Source organism: Salmo salar, chromosome 11, assembly GCF_965601325.2.
Source record: "Salmo salar chromosome 11, fSalSal1, whole genome shotgun sequence".
Classification (NCBI taxonomy): Eukaryota; Metazoa; Chordata; class Actinopteri; order Salmoniformes; family Salmonidae; genus Salmo; species Salmo salar.
The window spans coordinates 39,103,784-39,130,131 of NC_138301.1; the positions used below are offsets into that span (position 1 = coordinate 39,103,784).

The window sequence follows — 26,348 nt, forward strand, 5'->3', positions numbered from 1 at the left end:
CTCCTTCATAGGGCTGTGGTGGGAGAACAGGGGCGCTTTTGTTTTCGGGAGGGTACAGGGGAACGTTGTCTGCATTGTGGTCGTGCGGACAATCATATTTTATTCAACAGGCCGCTGGCTCTTGGCGGGGGCCAGGCCACAATGTCAGCCGTCCATTGTCAGAGGGAATAGTCTGTTCCAAGACAGGGTGAGCAGCATCACAGTCTGATCTTCCTGCCTCAGTGTGTTCTCCCTCTGTCAGCTATACAACATCTGTCACGTAGTGGACACGCAGACAGACAGACACCATACTCCCCTTTTCTCCCTCCCTGGCGCTCTCTCTACATCTCTCCCTCACACACATCATAGGGAAGGAGCAGTGCTCTCAGGTTTTAGAGGTTTTCAGTACGACTTACGCAAGGAGAAGTAACTGTTCTCCACCATAGGTTACTGTGTGAGGCTACAGCATGTTTTATGAACCTCTCCCTGTGTGGTTATGAAAGTGAAGTGAGTTGCCAAGGGAAACCTCTCACCTCCATAGCCAAACTCAGACCCTTTGAAGCCTCTGTGGTATTGAAGAGGAACTGGATGTGAACACTAAAGGTCTAAGTGTGACGATGGCTAGAGATGCCAATCACAGTGCTTTTAGGTAGTTTCCTTTCCAGGTTTCCATGACAGGTGAAAAGGGAAATTCTAGTCTAATAACCTTCACACTGTCAAACACAGACTTATTACAAAGGTGAGATAAGACAAGTTTTTATGTATGACTGGGACTGGGCCAATACAGTGGTATTCTCCATCTACCAGCCAGACCAGGAAAAACAGTCAAACATGCAGTCAAACTGACCCTTAAAAACATGCCTTTCTTGTAAGAGATGTGGTTCTAGATGAAATGTAGATTGACCGGTTAACTGTGAATTTTGAGTAAACGGACCGGTTAACTGTGAATTTTGAGTAAACGGACCGGTTAAGTGTACATTTTGACTAAACGGACCGGTTAAGTGTACATTTTGACTAAACGGACCGGTTAAGTGTACATTTTGCCTAAACGGACCGGTTAAGTGTACATTTTGCCTAAACGGACCGGTTAAGTTTACATTTTGACTAAACGGACCGGTTAAGTGTACATTTTGACTAAACGGACCGGTTAAGCGTACGTTTTGACTAAATGGACCGGTTAAGCGTACGTTTTGAGTAAACGGACCGGTTAAGCGTACGTTTTGACTAAACGGACCGGTTAAGTGTACGTTTTCAGTAAACGGACCGGTTAAGTGTACATTTTCAGTAAACGGACCGGTTAAGTGTACATTTTCAGTAAACGGACCGGTTAAGTGTACATTTTCAGTAAACGGACCGGTTAAGTGTACATTTTCAGTAAACGGACCGGTTAAGTGTACATTTTCAGTAAACGGCCTGTCAGAGTACTACTGTGGTACGTGAGAAACATTTACCCACCATGTGCAGCTCATGTCACTCTCCTGTCATATGGCCTTGTCATATCTAGACAACAACCCTGTCTTCTTTATACCATCTTGTTTATATGTGAAAGGGGTAGGAGGTAAAACGTGGTAAATTAAAGCCCGCCACAACACCTAGTCATGGATTGCATCCTGTTTTTTAAACATGCAGACATCTCAATGACATCGCAGTACCTTGATGTAAGTAAACAGACATCTCAATGACATCGCAGTACCTCGATGTAAGTAAACAGACATCTCAATGACATCGCAGTACCTTGATGTAAGTAAACAGACACGTAGAGATTCATTAAACCATTTCAACGTCCATGTTTAGTAGGAAATGTATTTTCACATCAGAAAATAATCAGTGTCTAACACAGCTACACTTGAAAAGAAAAAAACGATTCAAATGCAGTCTGCATAAATCTGTTCAAAATGGATGCAAACCCTTAAAGAAAAATGATCTTAAAAGCCCAGTGCAGTCAAAAATGTGATTTTTCTGTGTTTTATATTTCCACAGAGGTTGAAATAATACTGTGAAATTGTGAAAATGATGATAAAGCCCTTTTAGTGTAAGAGCTGTTTGAAAAGACTGCCTGAACTTTGACTGTTTTGGTGGGATGGAGATTTGACCTGCTCAAATGACCAATAAGACTCGTTCTTATTGAACCTAGGTTACAAAGTTCCAAACCTCTCTGCCAATAACAGCTAGTTTTCAGTTTTCCCTTCCCCACTCAGACCACTCCCAGACAGTCCTAGTAACATTCTTGATTGATAAATTGCTCTGTGCTAAGAAGCCATTGGTTTCATTTTGACCATTTTAATTGGAAATAATCACAGTAAGGTACTTAACTGTTACCCAGAAATGATTTGATATTGAGACAAAACAGCTGCATTAGACCTTTAAGAGATATATATATATGTAAGTATACAATATGTCATCGAATAAACGCATAGGGAATCTTCTCTGAAAAACAATGAAAAGTGCATTGAACAAGAAACAATTACGACCACAATTTTCTTCTGTGAAAAATACATCTATAAGTGAGATAAAATGTACATTTGTAAAGAAAAACAGGAGTATAAAGGCTTTTTTTCTGTTTTCTTCTTATTTTACCTCAGATACAGCAGTTAAGGTAATAGCATTTCATTAGAATAAAAGATGACAAAAAGCAGTGTTAGAATTGCACCAACTCTGTTCGGATCCACAACTCATCATGAGAAAATTACTTTTTGAAGCACAAAAGGTAAGTATCTATATTATATAAAATTCTTCCTGGAAAGAACCAATGTGACAAAACTGCTCTTTTTACAAAATGTACATTATATATATATAAATTTGGCGATCCATTGTGAGAAAACATGTTTTACATATATATATCTATGAATATATATTTATATAATAACCCGCGCCCCTTTATTTACTCATCAAATATCTGACTAAGGACTTGATTCAATCTGTAGTGCTGAAGATCTCAGCACGATAGAAATGTATAAGCGATGTTCCCGTGTTCGCGGAGACTGCATTCACGATGAACTCTGCATATGTCGGCTCAATCACTATTTACCTTTAAAACTGCGCCACGTCGCTGATCTTCAGCACAACCGCTTGAATCGAACCCAAAAGTTTGCTGTAGGTAGTCAAGGGTCTGCTTTCTGATTGGCTGTTCTCCATTTCCTATGTTAATCTCTGCCTATCTAGTGCATGCTCATTGGTTGCGATCTTTCATGATTTGCAAAACAAATACAAAACTACATAAGAAAAATAAGTCTATGAAAATGTCCACTAGCAGTTTGCTAGTTATATATATATATATATATTCTTTACTAAAAAACCCAGATTGTCCTCCTCTGTGGTTTCAGAGGCGTCTAGCCAATCAGGTAGTGCTGAAATGCTGGACCTCCTCTTCTCATCATCTCCAGACAGCGCTGCTTCCTCTGGTCATCCAGTTAGTACATTAAAACAGGAGGACAGGAGGTTGATGCTCTCTGTCAGCTGACTATAGCTCCCCTGCCTCTTATTCCATCTCTCTGGGCTGTAGGACGACATCTCTGTCCCTCCCTCCTTCCATCCCTCTCTCTCTTCACTATAGACCCCTTCCCATCGCTCACTCTGCTTTAGGCAGACCTCCCCCTTTCTGTCCTTCACTCGGTCTCTCTCCCTCCATGCTGTAGGCAGGCCTCTCTCCCTCCATCTCTCTGTCCGTGCTATAGGCAGGCCTCTCTCCCTCCATCTCTGTCCGTGCTATAGGCAGGCCTCTCTCCCTCCATCTCTCTGTCCGTGCTATAGACAGGCCTCTCTCCCTCCATCTCTGTCCGTGCTATAGACAGGTCTCTCTCCCTCCATCTCTGTCCATGCTATAGGCAGGCCTCTCTCCCTCCATCTCTCTGTCCGTGCTACAGGCAGGCCTCTCTCCCTCCATCTCTGTCCGTGCTATAGGCAGGCCTCTCCTTCCATCTCTCTGTCCGTGCTATAGACAGGCCTCTCCCTCCATCTCTGTCCGTGCTATAGGCAGGCCTCTCCTTCCATCTCTCTGTCCGTGCTATAGACAGGCCTCTCCCTCCATCTCTCTGTCCGTGCTATAGGCAGGCCTCTCCCTCCATCTCTCTGTCCGTGCTATAGGCAGGCCTCTCCCTCCATCTCTGTCCGTGCTATAGGCAGGCCTCTCTCCCTCCATCTCTCTCTCTGTCCGTGCTATAGGCAGGTCTCTCTCCCTCCATCTCTCTCTCTGTCTGTCTGTGCTATAGGCAGGCCTCTCTCCCTCCATCTCTCTCTCTGTCTGTGCTATAGGCAGGTCTCTCTCCCTGTCTGTGCTATAGGCAGGCCTGCTGCACCTGGTTGAGGAGCTCTCCGAAGCGGTCGAACAGGCCCTCCACCCAGGCTCCGTTCCTCATGCACAGCTGCACCGTCTGCTCCTGCCCCATGTCCCCAGCCTGCACCCGCAATGACGCAATCTGCAACACAGCAACCACAAAACAACCCACACGTCAGCCACAAAACAACCCACCCGTCAGCCACAAAACAACCCACCCGTCAGCCACAAAACAACCCACCCGTCAGCCACAAAACAACCCACCCGTCAGCCACAAAACAACCCACACGTCAGCCACAAAACAACACACAGGTCAGCCACAAAACAACACACAGGTCAACCACAAAACAACCCACCCGTCAGCCACAAAACAAGACACAGGTCAACCACAAAACAACCCACCCGTCAGCCACAAAACAACACACAGGTCAGCCACAAAACAACCCACCCGTCAGCCACAAAACAACACACAGGTCAGCCACAAAACAACACACAGGTCAGCCACAAAACAACACACAGGTCAACCACAAAACAACACACAGGTCAGCCACAAAACAACCCACCCGTCAGCCACAAAACAACCCACCCGTCAGCCACAAAACAACCCACAGGTCAACCACAAAACAACACACAGGTCAGCCACAAAACAACACACAGGTCAGCCACAAAACAACACACAGGTCAACCACAAAACAACACACAGGTCAACCACAAAACAACACACAGGTCAGCCACAAAACAACACACAGGTCAGCCACAAAACAACCCACCCGTCAGCCACAAAACAACCCACCCGTCAACCACAAAACAACACACAGGTCAACCACAAAACAACCCACCCGTCAGCCACAAAACAACACACAGGTCAACCACAAAACAACCCACCCGTCAGCCACAAAACAACACACAGGTCAACCACAAAACAACACACAGGTCAACCACAAAACAACACACAGGTCAACCACAAAACAACCCACCCGTCAGCCACAAAACAACACACAGGTCAACCACAAAACAACACACAGGTCAACCACAAAACAACACACAGGTCAACCACAAAACAACACACAGGTCAACCACAAAACAACACACAGGTCAGCCACAAAACAACACACAGGTCAACCACAAAACAACACACAGGTCAGCCACAAAACAACACACAGGTCAGCCACAAAACAACTGCCAGGGGCCTCTGCCAGGGCGTGACGTATTGCCTGACAAAGGCACAAGCAGCAAACAATTACACATCCAGAGGGGTTGTTACTGAAGAGATAACCTAGGTTCAAGACAATTCTAATCTGAACATGACACTCAGTGGTCACTGCTGATACGGCGTCTCCATTCTGCAGTCAAAACGTCACGTTGGAGGTTAGACCGAGGGCAATGTAGACCAACTAGACAGCTGGCTAGGGTGTATTGTTTAGACCGAGGGCAATGTGGACCAACTAGACAGCTGGCTAGGGTGTATTGTTTAGACCGAGGGCAATGTGGACCAACTAGACAGCTGGCTAGGGTATATTGTTTAGACCGAGGGCAATGTGGACCAACTAGACAGCTGGTTAGGGTGTATTGTTTAGACCGAGGGCAATGTAGACCAACTAGACAGCTGGTTAGGGTGTATTGTTTAGACCGAGGGCAATGTGGACCAACTAGACAGCTGGTTAGGGTGTATTGTTTAGACCGAGGGCAATGTGGACCAACTAGACAGCTGGCTAGGGTGTATTGTTTAGACCGAGGGCAATGTGGACCAACTAGACAGCTGGCTAGGGTGTATTGTTTAGACCGAGGGCAATGTGGACCAACTAGACAGCTGGTTAGGGTGTATTGTTTAGACCGAGGGCAATGTGAGCCAACTAGACAGCTGGTTAGGGTGTATTGTTTAGACCGAGGGCAATGTGGACCAACTAGACAGCTGGCTAGGGTGTATTGTTTAGACCGAGGGCAATGTGGACCAACTAGACAGCTGGTTAGGGTGTATTGTTTAGACCGAGGGCAATGTGGACCAACTAGACAGCTGGTTAGGGTGTATTGTTTAGACCGAGGGCAATGTGGACCAACTAGACAGCTGGCTAGGGTGTATTGTTTAGACCGAGGGCAATGTGGACCAACTAGACAGCTGGTTAGGGTGTATTGTTTAGACCGAGGGCAATGTGGACCAACTAGACAGCTGGCTAGGGTGTATTGTTTAGACCGAGGGCAATGTGGACCAACTAGACAGCTGGCTAGGGTGTATTGTTTAGACCGAGGGCAATGTGGACCAACTAGACAGCTGGCTAGGGTGTATTGTTTAGACCGAGGGCAATGTGGACCAACTAGACAGCTGGTTAGGGTGTATTGTTTAGACCGAGGGCAATGTGGACCAACTAGACAGCTGGTTAGGGTGTATTGTTTAGACCGAGGGCAATGTGGACCAACTAGACAGCTGGCTAGGGTGTATTGTTTAGACCGAGGGCAATGTGGACCAACTAGACAGCTGGCTAGGGTGTATTGTTTAGACCGAGGGCAATGTGGACCAACTAGACAGCTGGTTAGGGTGTATTGTTTAGACCGAGGGCAATGTGGACCAACTAGACAGCTGGCTAGGGTGTATTGTTTAGACCGAGGGCAATGTGGACCAACTAGACAGCTGGTTAGGGTGTATTGTTTAGACCGAGGGCAATGTGGACCAACTAGACAGCTGGTTAGGGTGTATTGTCCAAAGACACACTCCTGTACATGGCCGTGTTCTTAGCATCCCTGAAGTATTCCACCACAGACACACCGGGGCACACACAGTACACATGCCTGACCCCACTAGGGTGACCACATTTAAAATACCCAAATGTGGGACAACTTTGCGGGACAGTGTAGCCTGGTGGGAGGGAGTTGTTTTAGTCTGTTGATAAAATGTGGGACATGATTGTTTGCTTGCAGGACAAAGGGCCAACATGCAGGGACATGTGGTCACACTAGGCCACTCACAGAGACACAGAGTGCTGTCTCACCTCATCCTTACACATGAGGTATGTGTGGTACTTGTAATGCTGTAGAGAATGGTAGAGGGAGAACCACTGGGGTTTCTGCTGGTCCACTGTGTATTCCTAGAGACAGACAGAACACAGAGTTCATTACACTAGTTTCCTAAACACTCGACGCAGACTTCACAGTTTGGTCAAGTAAGCATAAAAAACTAAATGCATTCACATCAAGCAGTACTTACAAAAATAGCAGTCACAGAGACACAAACTGAGTGCAGGACGCCCTCTACCGGACAAAACCAGAAAGTGCTTCTTCTTTCCCTCTGGCCCGCCCTGTAAATAGCAGTCAACATAGAGCCTCTTACCAGGGGCAGTTTGCTGGGGGACCTGGAAGGCTTCATGTTCTTCCTGTTGTAGGCCTTCCCACTGAGCCGCACCTTAAAGGCTGGGGTCTCCCCATCTTTCTTGAGCTCTGTTACCACCGAGATCTCTGGGAAGCTGTCCAGAGCCGTCTGAGGACAGAGACAATGTGAGAGGTACTCAATAAAAGGTTGTTGAGGAAGGCAGAGGCCTATATTTATGTTCAGGAGAATGCTAAAACACAAACCTTAAAGAGTTGTCCCACTCGTAGTCTGGGCAGCAGGCGTCTCCTGTTGTCCCAGATCATCCCGTCCACTCTCTTCATGTGGGGCAGCAACAGCTCATCTGAACCCCAGAAACAATGTGATCAGCTTCCTAAATTCTACAGCCACCTTCCCACTCCCTTCCCCTCTCTCCTCAGATATGCCCAGCCTGATTACTCCCCCCGTGAATACACCTGTCCCCTTTCCACTCCCTTCCCCTCTCTCCTCAGATATGCCCAGCCTGATTACTCCCCCCGTGAATACACCTGTCCCCTTTCCACTCCCTTCCCCTCTCTCCTCAGATATGCCCAGCCTGATTACTCCCCCCGTGAATACACCTGTCCCCTTTCCACTCCCTTCCCCTCTCTCCTCAGATATGCCCAGCCTGATTACTCCCCCTGTGAATACACCTGTCCCCTTCCCACTCCCTTCCCCTCTCTCCTCAGATATGCCCAACCTGATTACTCCCCCTGTGAATACACCTGTCCCCTTCCCACTCCCTTCCCCTCTCTCCTCAGATATGCCCAGCCTGATTACTCCCCCTGTGAATACACCTGTCCCCTTCCCACTCCCTTCCCCTCTCTCCTCAGATATGCCCAACCTGATTACTCCCCCTGTGAATACACCTGTCCCCTTCCCACTCCCTTCCCCTCTCTCCTCAGATATGCCCAGCCTGATTACTCCCCCCGTGAATACACCTGTCCCCTTTCCACTCCCTTCCCCTCTCTCCTCAGATATGCCCAGCCTGATTACTCCCCCCGTGAATACACCTGTCCCCTTTCCACTCCCTTCCCCTCTCTCCTCAGATATGCCCAGCCTGATTACTCCCCCTGTGAATACACCTGTCCCCTTCCCACTCCCTTCCCCTCTCTCCTCAGATATGCCCAACCTGATTACTCCCCCTGTGAATACACCTGTCCCCTTCCCACTCCCTTCCCCTCTCTCCTCAGATATGCCCAGCCTGATTACTCCCCCTGTGAATACACCTGTCCCCTTCCCACTCCCTTCCCCTCTCTCCTCAGATATGCCCAGCCTGATTACTCCCCCCGTGAATACACCTGTCCCCTTTCCACTCCCTTCCCCTCTCTCCTCAGATATGCCCAGCCTGATTACTCCCCCCGTGAATACACCTGTCCCCTTCCCACTCCCTTCCCCTCTCTCCTCAGATATGCCCAGCCTGATTACTCCCCCCGTGAATACACCTGTCCCCTTCCCTAACCCCCCTACCGCAGTCATTCCCAAATCTGTTTTTAAGGAACTCAGTCCGGCTTTCATGTTACTGTTGACAGTTGTAACAGTAGAATGCAGAAGGTGTCATGTAGAAATTGGGTAGTGCATCATCAGTTCCTCTTGTCATGTCAGTCACCTTAGAGAGATATTTATAACCCGTCAGAAATGTCCAGATCAACTAGTCCATGTCAGATAACGTTTTATAGCCCATAGATAGTTGTCCTTTTTTTGTCACTCAAATATCACATACACATTAGACATGGCAAAATGAATAGATTTGCAAGAAAATCTGATTGAAAAACACAATTTTCTTTGCACCCCATGACATAATGTGTAGAAATGCAGGAAATAAGCTTTAAACCTACAAAATGTTCTCTCCACCAACAAGAGGGGTGTGAACAGCACGTCTCATGAACAGCAGTCGTACCCATAGAAATAGACAAGGCGGGTGCGCGCACAGGGGGACGCGGGATGTTCCCCAATGCTGGAAGGGTACCAACCATCCCCCTCTCCCCTCTGTTAGGGGTATACCCACCGTTCTCCCTCTCCAGAGCGCTCATCACGTCTGCATCCAGGGCAACGCTGATCAGCAGCTCTACAAAGCTCTTAAACGTCTCCTTCATGGTCCTGGTGTTGAGGAACCGAGAGGAAAACGGCACTGGAGGAGTGAACTCTGAGAGACAGAGAGAGAAAAGAGAGAGAGAGGACGAGGGAGAGGGAAGAACAAGAGAGATAAAACAGCACATAAGAGGAAGTTGCAGAGCTCCATCAAGCCATGGGAATGAGCCTAAATGAAGGTCCTCTAAAGCCTCAACCCTCACCATCATCTTCAGCCTCATCCTCAGGAGAGGACTCAGAGTACTCCTCCTTCCACTTCCTCCTCTTCTTGGGCGGGGGCTCTGCCTTGGTCTTGGGCTGCTTGGCGCGAGGCTTGGACTGGGACTTCTGTGATGTGGGCGTAGCGAGAGGGTCAGAGTTCACTGAGCGGGGAGGAGTCTTTAGACCGAGCAGTGTCTTCGCCTGGGAGCCTCTGGAGGAGAGAGAATGAAGGTAGAAATGAATGAATGAAACAAGATTTAGAATGATGAACATGAGACAGGCTCAGGTAAATAAGTAGTGTAACAGATATCAGTACCTCATGGAGGACATGGGCTTGCAGCGTGGTTTGCGGTTGCAGACCCGAACGTACTCCTTCTTGTTGACCGTGTCCAGGAACTTGACATACACCCTCCTGTACATGGTCTTAGCGTCGCCAAAGTAGCCCAGATACTAGAAGGGATGTATACACACAACAGCAGTACTGTGATCTGAACAACAGAGTGGATTCATGTTACTCTGCTTACAGAATAATGTTAACAATTCAAACTCTATGGGGATTTATACACACACACACAAATCATCATCTGTGAGTGTGTGGTCATGAGTAGTGTGTGTATGTGCATGCATAGGTGTGTGTGTCTAATCATATGTATGCCTGTCCCTACACTGTTAGTGGCTGAGAACACTCTCTTCCTGTCCCTCAGCTCAGGGACAAACTTCTGCAGCAGAGCTTTCTGGACCTTCCAGATGGCTGGGGGTTCCTGTCCTGCTGTCAATGTCACCTACACAAATCACCACACACACACACACACACACACACACACACACACACACACACACACACACACACACACGTAGAACAAGTCTCAGCATGGATCAATAGAACAAACACAAACCACACACAGACAAATAGGTTTTATATATCTGGACTAACTGTATAAGACTGACTGACCACAAAAATGGAATCTCAGCCAAGGTCTGCTTTCACACAAATCCCTTCCCAACCCTCCTACCTTCAGGCTCCCTGTGTCCTCGTTTTTGACCACAAACTCGTCCCTCTCGCGGTACATGCCCTCTCCCCCGCTGTCCGACAGTTCTTCGTCCGTCAGTCCTTCTATGGCCACGCTGGTCAGCTGGACGGCCAGCTGGCCTGGGGGCGCCGGCTTCGCCCCCTCCCGCCCCGACGACGACGAGCTGGTTGTCGAGGACTCCTTTGGTGCAGCCGTCTGCTGCTCCTGGGCTTTGGAGACTGAGTGGGGCATGCTGGGAGCCTGGTCTGGCTTCAGGAAAGAGTTGGAGAGTCTGTTGTCTGTTGAGGGAGAGAAGAGAGGGAGAAGGGAGAAGGGAGAGGAGAGAGGGGATAGAGGTTAGGGTATTAGATGTTAAAATGTGGTAACTACTGGATATAATATGGGTACTAATGAATGCAATAAGCCATATTTTCCTTGATTATGAAAATGGTTTTGGAGATAAAAAACAAAGCATTTTATTTAAATGGTATCCATTCAGGGAACAATGCTGTCTCACCCTACACTGATAACTAACAAACCAGATGACTGAATCATAAGGGCTTGTAAGGGCAGCCCATCCATGTTTACCCGCTTTGTGTGTCCTGTCTGAGGGCTCGTCCAGGGCCGACAGGGCTGAGCTGATGCTGTTCTGGAGGGCCTGGTTCTTTCCAGCGCTGCTCTCATCCTCGTCCGAGCTGAACGATGGCAGTGTCTCCAGGTTCTTCTGGAGCTCTTCCTCCAGACGCTTCTGCTGCTGCTGAGAGCTCCCCGCGACCCCAAGGCCCTCATCGCCTATCAATGGTGCTGATGGAGGTTGTATTTTCAGAGGTAGAGGCGGTATGGCGCACAGGGGCCGTTTGGACGAAGCCGAGGGCTTGCGGGAGCGACTGGGGGTCCGTACGGGGGGCGAGGAGAAGTGCTGTTTGGGACCTGACTTGAGGAAGTCCAGAAAGGAGCCGATGAAGCCTGTCTTGACCTCTGGCTGTTGCTCCTCCACCTCACGGATCTTCTGCCTCATCCTCTCCTGCTGCTGGTAGCTGTCGTAGACCGCCTCCGAGGTGGAGGGGGAGCTGGTGGGGTCGCTGCCCCGGGAGTTCTGCCTCTTGGCCTGGACTGTCTTTTTCCTTGGTTGGATGTTGTCTTCCTCTGGAACAGGTGGCTTGGCCAAAGCCTTGGGGCGGACCCTCTTTTTGGGGTTGACAAAGCCAGAGGGACACTCGTCAAGGCCGTCTTCTCTCTTGATGACTTTGGGCCCTTTGGGGTTGTGCTTATTGGCCTTGCCTCTGTTGAGGTTCCCTGAGGGGTCGTAGCCCAGGCCAGACAGGTGGTACTCATTCTCAGAGTGGCCTCCGTTGGGGTTGCCATCGGCCCTGTTGCTAGGGTAAACAGACTGTCCTTTGGGCGAAATGTTGATTGGCTCATCTCCGGGCTTCCGTAGCAAACCCTTGTCGGCACCCATGTCATGCCTGGGGTTGACTACAGTGGTGTGCGAGTGTGACATTGAGTACTGTTGCCCCAGATGCCCCTCCGCTTTAGGAAACTGGTGTCCGTCTGAGGTCATAGGAGAGCCATTGAGATTCAGTGTCATGGTGTTATGGGAGTTAGTGTTGGTGATGATGGAGGTCTGGGAAGATGAAGAGGAGAAACTAGGTGACTGGTGTCTGGTGTCCCCAGTCTGGAAATGACCCTTGGGGTCGGCCATGTCGCCCTCAGCGGCGCCGGACGTGGCTTTGACAAAGTCCTGCGGCGTGACACCGCATGCGGCTGCCGTGGCGGCCAGGATGTCGTCCACATTGGACAGGATGTTCCTCTCGTCTGCCAGCAGCATGGACTCTGGGAAGCAGATGGAGCTCAGGGCGAAATGGTGCTTGGCGTCCTGCGACTGCTGCTGATTGGTCGATTGGCTGTAAGGGTCTTTTGGCGAAGAGAGGTGAAGTATGGAGGAGTCCGTGATGGTGTTCTGTCCTACTGGCCCAGGCTGGCTCTGGCTGCCATTGAGGCTAACGCTGATCAGATGATCTCCCTCCATGTGAAGGTACTGGACCGGGACCTGGCCTGACCCGGGGGTCAGCTGCACCTTGGAAGGGTTGAGACCACAGTGGATGAGAGGCTGCTGGATCAGGACCATCTGCTGGTCCCGATCAGACTCCAGTAGAACCTGAGAGTTGGGGACCCTGATATAGTGGTTCTGTGTGTGGTTCAGGGCAGACTGGGCGTTGGCCTGGTGATTTTGTTGCCGTGGCTCGGGCCCTTTGAGCAGGAGCGAGTGCTGTTTGAGCTCCTCATGGGAAGACATGAGCTGGGCGTTGGTCCTAGTCTTTGGGCCCATGAGCTGGTCTTCGGCTCGCGAGTTGCTCCGGATCACACTCTGAGTGTTGTAACGGTCATCCATTTTGGAGACTACGTAGACCACATTGTCACTTCCCCCCAGGCTGGAGGTTTCTAAAGAGACCTGCTGGAGAGCCTGGAGGTCCTCGATGGGGATCTCTCCTTCCAGTTTCAGTTTGCAGTAGGCTGGCTTTAGGTCCTGTACTGAGGATCTGCAGTTGTTCTGTAAGGCGAGGGGAGGGGCTGAAGAGAAGGGGGTGTAGCCCTGGCCCGATATTGATGTGGGTAACCTCTGGGCGCTGGCGGAGGGGTAGGGGGCGCTGAGGGATTGTCCTGCGGCGTAGCTCTGAGACTGAGTGACCGAAGCCTGCCCCTGAGACAGGTAGCTCACGTTAGGGGCACCCTGAGAGTGGCTGGCGGGGGAGCTCTGAGAGGGGTTGCCCAGACACAGGCCCTGAACCTGGGCTCCGTACTGGCCCACATCATCCTGGCTCTGCCCAGGGCTGGAGCAGTAGACCAGGGACTGACTGACAGACGCTACATTGCCTGAATGGCCAGAGAAGGAGGGCAGAGTCTTATAGAGAGAAGGCCTGAGGAGGTCTGAGGAGGAAGAGGAGTAAGCCTGGGAGGTGATGTAACTCTGAGAGTGGCTGAGAGTGGACAGCAGACTGGGCAACGGGGCCGATGTGTAGGGCTGATTCTGCTGGCTGGCAATCACTGAACCCTGCTTCAGCCCTGGCCCCTGCCCTGGGGAGGGGTAGCTCTCTGGAGATCCACCCTGTGACTTGGGGTGACCCTGTCCGCCATCTGGGGCCAGTTTGGAAGAACAGTCTTTAGTCTTGGCACCCGTGGAGGACGAGCAGTACCCAGAGGGGGAGGGGATGGAGGAGGGGTAGGCCTGAGATTGCACACCTGTCTTGGGCTGCTGCGCGCCGTTGACCCCCTGGGAGGAGTCCGTCCCCATGGAGGTGCTGCAGGGCACTGGGGTCTGCCTCGAGGGGTCCTGCTGGAAGGAGCCATCCCCCTCCCCGCTGCCTGAGCCGAGGTAGCCCTGCAGGGAATGCTGCAAGCCAGGCAGCTGCTCTGAGACAGCGTGGCTGCTGCTAGAAGGCCTCTGGTGGTGCTTGATCACACTACATTCCCGCTGAAGTGCTCTCTCGATGGAGCCCGAGAAGATGGGCACCCCGTAAGGCTGGGGGGCTGACTGGGTAGCCAAGGGCAGTAGCCCAAACTGGGGCTGCAGGAGGTGGGGGGCCGACTCCTGGGCCGAGCGATATGTGGATGACTGGGGAGGAAGGGCAGCGCCCAGGGAGGGGGTGGGGAGGCGGTCGAAGGCCAGGGAGGTAGGTAGCGTGGCCTGGCTGGGTTTAAGCTGCAGCAGGGGGTCGAGGTGGGAGGAGAGCAGGCCGTTGGTGGAGGTGCTGAAGGCGTGGTCCTGGAGGGCCAGGGAGGGGGTGGTGGCGTAGCTCCGCGAGGGGAAGGCACCAGGGTGTTGATAAGAGGAGAGGGGGGCAGGATAGGGAAATGTGGCGCTGGTAGGCAGGGCTCCGGTGAGGAACAGCTCTGTGGTGGGGTTAGCGCCTAAGGGAAAATAAAAAAAGATGAATAAAGATAAATCTTCGGGCAAGTACACATCCAAACAAAATACAAAATGATAGACAAAGACAAGCCGCTAACACAGTTCACACATGACAGATGAACAAAACATGAGAGAGAGGTAGAAAGAGAACAAGGCCAACGATGTCTAATATATGAACTGAGTGGAATGGATACAGCCCTCATTTCCAAATTGAAACCAGCATGGTGCCTCAATTCAAAATGTCATTTTCTTTGGAATTCATGACGCACAGAACAATTCATAAATCCACAACAAATAATTCACAACACTCAAAAATGAGTGTGCAAAACGGCAGCCATTTGGTGTGTGTATAAGGTGTGTGTGGCCTCACCGGTCTGCCACGTGGTGGTCCTAAAGGGGGGGAGCAGAGAGGCCCCGACAGGACCAGCCTGCTGCAGGGCTCTAGACTCCATGGCCGACAGGAAGTTCATGACAGAGGTCTCAGTAGTGTTCGCGCCTGAGTCAAACCCCCCCGACAGACCTGGGAGAGGTGGAAGAAGGGGAGTCGGTGAAGAGACAGAACGTGTCATGAGGTTACTGAGGTTGTGTCTAGAAGGGTTACAGATTGTGTCAGAAATGTACTTTTCAGAGCAGGTTAAGTTTTTTTTTATTTTTTTTGTCATTTTTTAGCAGACGCTCTTATCCAGAGCGACTTACAGTAGTGAATGCATACATTTCATTTTTTTTTTTTTTCATTTCATACATTTTTTCGTACTTGGCCCCCCGTGGGAATCGAACCCACAACCCTGGCGTTGCAAACACCATGCTCTACCAACTGAGCTACGGGGAAGGCATAGGTTTGTGAATTAGGTTTTAAAAAAAAGTCAGTTTGACAAAAGTTGTATCCGTCTAGACATGACCGATTACTGATGCAGGCACAGTAACATTCTCCTAATGGTCTTCCTACAATAACAACACAGTGTGAGTGGCAGCCCTCTACAGTTCATTAAACAAGTCCAAACTCTTAGTCCTTTATTAAACCACCATCTTACCAGTAGGGTGATGGGTAGTGGTGTAGGTGGGCAGCTGGGTGCAGGCGTAGGTCTGCCGATGGAGGAGCTCCGACTCCAGGTGCGTTGCACCATAACTGGCACTGCGGAAAGGAACACACACACACACACACACACACACACACACACACACACACACACACACACATTAGGACACGCACGTTTTGCACCTTTACTGTGCAACCTCACCTTGCCTCAGAGGCACTAAACCAGACAAGCTTATTCCATACATCAACAACACAGTGTGACCACCATCACAACAGCACACTGTGCCCGTCAGTCCCCTGGACCTTGCCCTGTCACACAGAGACCCAGACGCTATTTATAGGCCCATGATGCAAGCTTACAAAAGTGTGTCAGGCGCAATGGAGGCCCTTAACAATGTGGTGCAGGACAGGTCTCAATCAATTGATATATAAAAAAATCTCTCACCCATTGATAATATTACAGTTGACAGTCACATAAGAGCTTATTGTTTTTTCAGCATTAGAAACGGAGATAAACAGATTAGAAAATGATATATGTTGACAGAACTGAAACATAACACTAGTATTGATTATAACAGGGTGTCAGACGAGCTCATATGAAGACTGCTGTACTAAACACGGATCCCACACAACATGAGAGCAGACACACTTGTTGTTCCCTGCTCACAGCTTAGCTACCACAGGGTAACATGCAGCACTATCAACCTGCACTGTCATGAATTGTGTCACTGTAGCTTGACAAGCAGCTGGTGCTCCCTCATGCCCTTTCCACAGCCCCCCAGAGTGACACAGAGACTGGCATCGCCACAGGTGAATTATTCATGTACACTGTACAGGGGAACCCAAGCAGGGTGAGGAAACCAAGAGGGATTGTTACAAGTCATAACAGGGTTATGAATGAGAGCTGTGGGAGGAACCAACCAAAACGCTGATTCTCACTGTGATCAGTGACGGAGAAAAAAATGTATGAAATGTATGCATTCACTACTGTAAGTCGCTCTGGATAAGAACGTCTGCTAAATGACTAAAATGTAAATCAGTTTAGAGAAACGCTGATTCTCACAGTGAACAGTTTGGAGGAACCAACCAAAACGCTGGTGCTTTCACACAGACAAGAGAAAGTGAAAAGGTCAGGAAGACATTATGGTACTCAGGGATGATGAGGTGATCTCCACCTCCTCCCTGAGTGGGACAGTTTATTTTCTAGAGTGAAACCACCGTTCTCTCTAAAGACAGACGCTGGCCAAGTCCTTTTTCCTGGAAGTTAGAACACTCACAGGGACAATGAGCAGTTGGAGAGAGAACTCAGGAACAGGCTTCAAGCATGTTCAGTCTAGCCTACTTTCATAATGTAATGACATAGAACTAACAGCTTCACCGTAGACAAACAAAAAACTTTAAAACCTACCTGTCTGATATGCTACCTTCCCTGATTTAACTTACCTACCCCTAAAACTGTTCAACTAAACATGTGCTGGTGAGTAGGTTAAAACAAGACCCCACACAATCCCAGTTTCCCTCCATAACCTGTGAAGTGACTGATCTCTAACCAGCCCTTCGCTCTCCCTTTACTTCTCCCTCTCTCCTCAGACCCTGGGGGTGGGAGGTGGGAGGAGGAGAGGGGGTGGGTGGCAGTCTGCCCCGAGGCACTGTGTGGGGCTCCACAGTTCATGTCTGGACAGAGATTCCCACTCACACCACTAAGAGGGCTCCTCTCTTCATCCAGATGGAAATGAGTTGAAGAGCCCAGTCTGCCAAGACGAGAGACATGATTCTGTCAAATGTGTTTAAACTTCATGTCGGAAAACAGGTAGTTAGGGTTTAGCTAAAGACTGAACCTCAATATCCACATATCTGATCAACTTCATTTTGTCTCTCGCTGTGTGTCTGTACTCAGCTGATACCATAACTAGGACAGCTTGTGTCCCACATTTTCAGCGCTATCCATTTATAAAACAGGATATTTTCACAGGCAATCCAGGTTAACTCCACACAGAGAGTAGACAAAAAAACACATTATCAACCACACCACTGAGCCTCCCAAATATGTGTGTAACAAGCACGACTTTCATATTCATCACTTTGTTCAACGGTCAATGCCTGAGATACTCTGAAGTAAACATTCAGAGTTGACCACTATGTAGACGTCAGACAACTGTCAACAAATAGTACAAAACACCAGTCTTTCTGTGACTTCACTTTCAGTCAAAACACCAGTCTTTCTGTGACTTCACTTTCAGTCAAAACACAATCCAAACGCTACTTCCTAAAATGTGAGACCATGTCAATAGTTCATCAGCGAATTAAACACCTCAGATTTGACAACGTTACGCGCAAAAACGTATCTAGCTAGCTATACAAATATACCCGTACATCAGTGTGATTAAGAGGATCTGTCTGGCGACTTTTTTCCTAGTTAAACATGGTTCATTCTAATCGATCGAATAATTGATTGAACTATTCGACATAATTGCATTCTTGCATGTAGATAGTTAATTGTGCATATTGACAATTAACGTGCAACATAGCTACGTAGCTGATGTCGTGCTATAGATTTTAGGAGTGTCCAACATTTCCAAAACACTGTTCAATGAGTGATCAGTAACTTTCTATTCATATGTCAAGCCCTCGACCCAATTGTTCCATAACACGACGCGTTAACTTTAAAAGCTCGTCACATTTCTGTTTGTTGTGCTAGGCCTTCCATCGCCGGAATTTTCCGTGAAAGGTGACCCGCCCTCTCCATCTCATTTACCTTGGCTTTATGCTTGCGGTGCTCCGCTCATAGGCCCAGGCTACGGTCTGTGCTGGTGGGGCCAGCGGGTCTGCGAAACTGGAATTCGGATAATTCCGGTCCATCATCGGTCGAAGGCTGGGAGTGATGCACTTCCCCGATGGCGCTTTGTGAAGCAGTAGGCACACATACGAGCGCGGGGCCGGACAAAACAATCACATTCTCCCGGACCATAGATTGTTAGGCGCCGTCAAGTTCAGCTGTTTAGTCCTGAAACTTTTTAACCGCTTCTCTTTAACATGAGGTTATGATGATAATCATTGTTCGTTTTCCTTAATCAAAAAGTGTGCAGGCACTGCATGGTGGTTTGGTACTTAGATCAGGTCCCCATGTTGCTTTATTTCCCATGATGCACCGCCAACCCTGCTTGACTTGGAAGAGTTCTTTCTCATAATTTTCCTTCAGTATAATAATGGAGCAATATTTTTTGGTGTGAAACGTTTTATACCTGTCTGAAATGGCATCAATAGTCAGTCATATCACTGATCATATATTTTTTAACACGACCTTTGCACAGACTTTTTTTTAACCTTTGCACGGTCACATAATTATGTAAGAAATCATGATATAATTTGCAGATAATTTAATGATCAAAATAATGATAGCCTTTGATTTTGCTGTAAAAATTAACACTTCACCATTCAAACATTCTTCAGAGAGACAAGACAATCATTAAAATGTCAATTTATGAAATGACAGTTCACATGTTTTATAGACTTAAAGTACACAATCAGTCAAACCAAGCATCACCAGCACACATACAGTACATTGTCCCATGATGTCAACCTCACCATTGGCATCATTCATAGATCTAAATTCCAAAGACAAAACACACATGTGTCACTATTCCTCCTAATCCTTACAGAAGTCATGCTCAGATGTGAGCAGTATTAATTCAATATCCTATTTTACAAATGGATGGGTAAAGAAACAGCCCACTACTCAACAGTGTCCAGAAATAAAAACATAATTATCCCAACCTGTGGTTGTAAAACCCTATAAAAAAAGTGCACCCTGTTATGACAATTTAACAGGCACTTCATTAAATATCCCCGATAGGTTTCTTCTTCATTAATGAATGGAGCTTCAGAAAAGAGCAAAGACTTCCTGGGACACTCATAATAGCATAGCGTGTGATCAGTGCTTGACGTGGGCAGGAGCTCACCGGAACTGAGTACTGGCACCACAAATGTTCTACTGCTTCAGTTTCTGCACCGCATATAGAATATTAGCTCAAAATTATTGCAGAGTTCCTGCACAGACATAAAATATAATATATATAATATAAATTATATTATAAACAACAGTACAGGTAAATTAGTACCGGCACATACAGTATTTCAGTCCAAGTCAAGCACTGAGTGTGATGTCATCAAACTCACAGTCTACTTGAGCAGTTACAACGCATACAGTGAGCGCCAAAAGTATTGGGACAGTGACACATTTTGTCTATGTACTTTGGTTTTGAAATGATACGACTAGGAGGTTAAAGTGCCGACTGTCAGCTTTAATTTGAGGGTATTTTCATCTATATCGGCCGAACCGTTTCGAAATTACAGGACCTTTTGTACATTCCCCCCCCCCCCATTTTAGGGGATCAAAAGTATTGGGACAAACTCACTTATATGTGTATTAAAAAGTTAAGTATTTGGTCCCATATTCATAGCACTCATTGATTACATCAAGCTTGTGCCTCTATAAAATGTGTTGGATACATTTGCTGCTTGTTTTGGTTGTGTTTAAGATTACTTTGTGCCCAATAGAAATTCATGGTAAATAATGTATTTTCTACTAATCAAAAAAAAAAATTCTTAACTTCTTAAAGCATTGTTGGTTAAGGGCTTGTAAGTAAGCATTTCACTGTAAGGTTTACGCCTGTTGTATTCGGCGCATGTGACAAATAAAATATATGTTTCTAAACACTTCTACATTAATGTGGACGCTACCATGATTACAGAGAACCCTGAAGGAATCGTGAATAATGAAAGTTACAGATGCACAAAGATCATACCCCCAAGACATGCTAACCTCTCACCTTTACAATAACAGGGGAGATTGGGGGGGATGATATTTGTGCATCTTTCTCACAACAAATATTGTCACTGTCCCAATACTTTTAGAAGCCCCTGTACATCTAATATGATTTAGAGAATGTGGAAGTGTCAATTCTCTCAGTCTGTCCTAACACTATGCTCATATTGTGTCATTAACCAACAGGCTACAGTAGTGTCTTCCCTGTGGCTCAGTTGGTAGAGCATGGTGTGTGCAATGCCAGGGTTGTGGGTTCGATTCCCATGGGGGGCCAGTACGAAAAACAGTGCATGAAATGGAATGTATGCAATCACTACTGTAAGTTGCTCTGGATAAGAGCGTCTGCTAAATGACTAAAATGTAAATGTAAAAATGTAGTAGGCAGACTTGTATGTATACCACAGGTTGTGGGCACCTTAATTGGAGTGGACAGGCTCGTGGTAACGGCTGGAGTGGAACCAGTGGAATGATATTAAATACAAAACACATGGTTTCCATGTGCTTGATGCCATTCCATTCACTCTGTTCCAGCCATTATTATGATCCGTCCTCCCCTCAGCAGCCTACACTGGTATATACTCAATACGGTTTCTCATGCTTAATTTTCCATTCATAAAAGCAGAGCAGTTGACATGTTACAGTTAAACTAAGTTATATCATGTCAAGTATTACCTCACTAGTTGTTATGGGTTAAAGCAAGTCCAACTCAAAAGTTGACATAAGTGAGGAATAAAGTGATGAGGAATAAATCAGTTTTGGCACATACAGAAAAATTGCTAAACATTTGTACAAATAGATAAATATGCTAAACATCTCGAATTGCAGGTAACGGAAGAGGTAAAGAGTTAATCAGTCACACAGATCTACAATTATCACAAGGTATTACAATCCAATAAAATCACATCTTGAACATGCACAGTGGAGAACAACCATATAAAGTAAATAGATCTAAACCTCTTCAGTTGATGAAGCTCAATATGGAGACATTCATCCAGCGAGGTCAAAGATGCTATCGTCGAATACTTCCAGGTTGAGACCTGTGGGAAAGAAACAACTAAGTAAACATGTTCACCTAACAAGGCAAGGTTAGAAAGATCTCTACTGTCTATAAACCCAAAATACAATTTTACAAAAAAATGTTTTGAAAAAGATTTTAATGTATGAACAATTTTGTAGTTATAATTAAATTCAGATAGGTAGAGCAAGTTTTTGGGGTATGTGTAACAGTGTTGGTTGCGTTAATCTCCTTCCCACAACCTGGGCTCGAACCAGGGAGGACACCGAACCCATCGACAACTGTTACCCACAAAGCATCATTACCTGTCACTCAACAAAAGCTACACTCACTCTTAAGCATCAGCTGTCAGAGCAGCTCACAGATCACTGCACATAGCCCATCTGCACATAGCCCATCTGTAAATAGCCCATCCAACTACCTCATTCCCATATTGTAATTATTTTTTTTGCTCCTTTGCACCCCAGTATCTCTACTTGCACATTCATCTTCTGCATATCTATCACTCCAGTGTTTAATTGCTAAATTGTAATTACTTCGCCACTACGGCCTGTTTATTGCCTTACCTCCCTAATCTTACCTCATTTGCACACACTGTATATAGACACCTTTTCTATTGTATTAATGACTGCATGTTTGTTTATTCCATGTGTAACTGTGTTGTTGTTTGTGTAGCACTGCTTTGCTTTATCTTGTCCAGGACGCAGTTGTAAATGAGAACTTGTTCTCAACTGGCCTACCTGGTTAAATAAAGGTGAAATAAAATTCAAATAAAAACTCCCCTTTGACCTCCTTCTCTGCAGCAACCGGCACAATCATGTGTGTATGTATACATGAGCATGTGTGTGTATACCCAGGGTAAGGAGGAGGTGGGGCGTCGTGCGTTCCGGTTTTGCCGATGGCGTCCTCATAGGAGGGCAGGCCTGGGGGGTCAATCTCCTCCGGCGGGGGCAGGAGCACGGGCTGCAGAGAGACCTCATCCAGTCTCCGCATGATCAGCGAGGCATTACTGCGCCTTGGACGCACCCTAACAGAGCTGGAAGAGACAGTCAGGAATGATGCAGTACCCCTTTGAAGAATGTGTGCGTACACACACACACACACACACACACACACACACACACACACAACCCCCCCGCACACACACAAACTACAGACTAGGCAAACAACTTTTTTAGGAAGGCCCTAAAAATTTCCAAAGACTCCAGCCACCCAAGTCAGACTGTTCTCTCTGCTACCGCAGGACAAGCGGTACTGGAGCGCCAAGTTTATCTATGCATAGTCACTTTACCCCTATCTACATATTACCTCAATTACCTCGACTAACCTGTAACACCGCATATTGACTCGGTACCCCCTGTATATAGCCTCGTTATTGTTATTTTTATTTATTTTTTACTTTAGTTTATTTAGCAAATATTTTCCTCAACTCTTATTTTTCTTAAAACTGCATTGTTGGTTAAGGGCTTGTAAGTAAGCATTTCACGGTAAGGTCTACTACATCTGTTGTAGTCGGTGCTTGTGACAAATAACATTTGATCTTATTCAAACTACTGATCCAGTGACCACTGTCATTCATTTACATTACATTTACATTTAAGTCATTTAGCAGACGCTCTTATCCAGAGCGACTTACAAATTGGTGCATTCACCTTATGATATCCAGTGGAACAACCACTTTACAATAGTACAACTATATCCTTTTTTTGGGGGGGGGGGGGGTTAGAAGGATTACTATATCCTATCCCAGGTATTCCTTAAAGAGGTGGGGTTTCAGGTGTCTCCGGAAGGTGGTGATTGACTCGGCTGTCCTGGCGTCGTGAGGGAGCTTGTTCCACCATTGGGGTGCCAGAGCAGCGAACAGTTTTGACTGGGCTGAGCAGGAACTGTGCTTCCTCAGAGGTAGGGGGGCCAGCAGGCCAGAGGTGGATGAACGCAGTGCCCTTGTTTGGGTGTAGGGACTGATCAGAGCCTGACGGTACGGAGGTGCCATTCCCCTCACAGCTCTGATCAGCCGTTCCCCTCACAGCTCCCCTCAGTCAACATAATGCCCCTCATCTAACTCACCCGGCACGTGAGAGGTTATCCTTACAACTCCCCTTGCAGAAGTACCAGACCAACAGGCCGAAGATGACGACGGCCACCCCTGCCGCGATCAGACCCACAAGCAGGGCAGTCACATCCAGCCGCGAAGGCCGCGTGTCCTCATCTGTGCAATCACACAAAAACAACCAATTTAAGTATTTTTGCATGTATGAAACACTGCAAGATTCCTAAATATGCTGCTAACTCTCTTTAAGAGTCACAGTGTATGGTGCTTTTTCTCCTTTTTTTAAACCAGGTTTCTCTCCAGCCATCCTGTAACATTTATGGACTAATACACCTGTCAAGGAGAAAATAAACTGGACTGCAGAACCTAAGGGCCTGTCACGTGCGTCGAAAGGATTAGACCAAGGCGCAGCGTGTATAGTGCTCATCTTCATTTATTATAAGAGAACACTTAAACAAAATAACCAAACGACAAACAGTTCCGTAAGGTACACAGACTATACGGAAAACAACCACCCACAAAACCCAAAGGAAAACAGGCTGCCTAAGTATGGCTTCCAATCAGAGACAACGAAAGACACCTGCCTCTGATTGGAAACCATACTCGGCCAAACCTGGAAAACGAAACATAGAAAATGAAAACTAGAACACATTCCCCTAGAAACAAACAAACCCCAAAACACACAAAACAACCACCCTGCCACGCCCTGACCATTCTACTATGGCAAATGAACCTTTTCACTGGTCAGGACGTGACAGGGCCTGAGTTGCACCGCTGGGCTATAGACTGCATTAGGTTTTGAATTTCGTCCTTCTGCTTGAGGGTGTCTTCTGCCGCCCTGTACCCATCAATGTTGCTAGAAAAATCTGTGCGATTAGTAGTAGTACAATAGCAAATAGTTGACCTGCACATATATGTAGATATACTTAGCCATACTTCTCTTACCCTCTGTGTACTTTTTCCAGAAGTCATCCTGCGAAGTAACATAAAGACAACATCAGGTTGTGGTCATGAGACTGGGCCTACCACACAAATTCTGTCTGAACACCATCTCAGCATCACTTACAGTCTGAGGGACATTTTCAAAGACCTCTCGTGCTTCCTCATAGTTGCAGACTTCTTCAAAGCACTCCCTCTCCAAATTCCCAGGAGTGAAGAGCTCAAAGTCAAATCGGTTGGCCAATAGATGGCGTCCTAAGAATGCATTTGCCTGCTCCTCTTGCACGAAAACTAGGGGACACAATCACGAGTAGAACTAAATTATGCAAACTTTTAAAGACAGTACTTTAATACTATAATTTAAGAATATAACAAAATTCTATTTGAAGATGTTTGGAAACTCATGTCTCACCTTCTTTTGACTGGTCCTCTGTCCCTGTGGTGTGTAATAACTTTCTCATACAAGCAAAGTTTCCACAGGGAAGCAGTTGATACAGTATGAATAAATGCAAAAGCATCGCCATTCACCTGCGGATAATGATTTGAGCATAGGTCATAGAGATTAGATAAGAAGTTAGAACGTGCATTTCACAAGTGAGTGACAACAAGACACACCCAGTTTTTATCAGAAAGCTGTTCAGAAGCCTATACAGTGTCTGTTGATTGCTTAGCAATTTCTTCCTTAAAAACGAGAGTTAATTTTACACCTTAAATTGTTCACACTGAAATGTCACTTTTTGGGCGACCCGACCAAATTCACATAGAAGTATGAATTATAGATATGTAATTCTCATTGAAAGCAAGTCTTAGAAGCGGTATATCTGTTCTATGTGCTTTATTTATATGCTTCCCGTTCTTAAAATTTCGTTTTTTGCCTCTTTTACTTTAGGTGTCGTACACCAGCTTCAAACAGCTGAAAATACAATATGTTCGGTTATGTCAATGATATTTCACAGCGGTTTCGATGATACAATGATTCTCCACACTATACTTGGCGAACTATTAGAATTTTAGCAACCAGGAAATGGCAGAGCAGTTTCTGCGTAGTGCACCTTTAACTTTAAAACGTGTGTAAAATCCAAGAAGAGTGGAATAAAACAGGCTACTGCACGAAATGAATGTTACTGAGCAGGTATGAATGACGTTGATTGTTGACAGGTGAAACTGAAATGAAACCACCTACCTTGAACAATCGCCGATAACAGCTGTGTATTATATTTCCTTATAAAAACACTCAGAACACGTATCATCAATAATCAACAACACCGCATTACAAAATATTATAATTCGTTAAATCGATAAAAGTAAAATATTCCAGGAAGCGCGAAGTTTCTGTTTACTCCCACCAACGTGAGCTCACCTCCTGTTCTGTAGTAGTTACCTACCTGTACAGACCTGACTAATCAAGCTTTTCACCTGGATACACTGATCTACAGTGCAGTAGGAACACTAGGTGGCACATGAAACCACTAAACAAGAGAGAATCGGCACAGGAGTGAATCAAGTAGAGCTGTAGACTTCCCAGAGCCTTTAAAAACGTCTACTTTACATTTAGCTTAGAACAAATAAACAGACATATTATTAATATGGATATGGATATGCCTACTCACGCTCCACTGTCGAAACAGGCACTTCACAATCAGGGAAGTATGGGAACTAATGGATGTCATTATGGCTAAAAATAT

At 46.8% G+C, this 26,348-nt stretch overlaps 2 protein-coding genes across 2 annotated transcripts; both read right to left on the reverse strand.

Annotated features, from left to right (window-relative positions):
* Positions 1 to 1,768: 1,768 nt before the first annotated feature.
* LOC106562605 (glutamine and serine-rich protein 1-like) lies at positions 1,769 to 18,992 on the reverse strand. The gene is made up of 13 exons (XM_045689496.2): positions 18,590 to 18,992; positions 15,830 to 15,930; positions 15,169 to 15,318; positions 11,480 to 14,800; positions 10,895 to 11,190; positions 10,547 to 10,663; positions 10,198 to 10,331; positions 9,884 to 10,092; positions 9,598 to 9,735; positions 7,817 to 7,914; positions 7,575 to 7,721; positions 7,237 to 7,332; positions 1,769 to 4,394 (listed from the first exon to the last, which is right to left on the reverse strand). The coding sequence occupies exons 1-13, from the start codon at positions 18,694 to 18,696 to the stop codon at positions 4,254 to 4,256; spliced, it is 5,055 nt and encodes a 1,684-aa protein (XP_045545452.1). The 5' UTR covers positions 18,697 to 18,992; the 3' UTR covers positions 1,769 to 4,253.
* A 304-nt stretch (positions 18,993 to 19,296) lies between these two features.
* Positions 19,297 to 26,095, reverse strand: LOC106562607 (transmembrane gamma-carboxyglutamic acid protein 4). Its single transcript, XM_014127557.3, has 7 exons — positions 25,847 to 26,095; positions 25,076 to 25,191; positions 24,791 to 24,954; positions 24,670 to 24,697; positions 23,742 to 23,883; positions 22,528 to 22,710; positions 19,297 to 21,696 (listed from the first exon to the last, which is right to left on the reverse strand). Exons 2-7 carry the CDS (start codon positions 25,185 to 25,187, stop codon positions 21,669 to 21,671), a joined length of 657 nt encoding a protein of 218 aa, XP_013983032.2. The 5' UTR covers positions 25,188 to 25,191; positions 25,847 to 26,095; the 3' UTR covers positions 19,297 to 21,668.
* Positions 26,096 to 26,348: the final 253 nt, after the last annotated feature.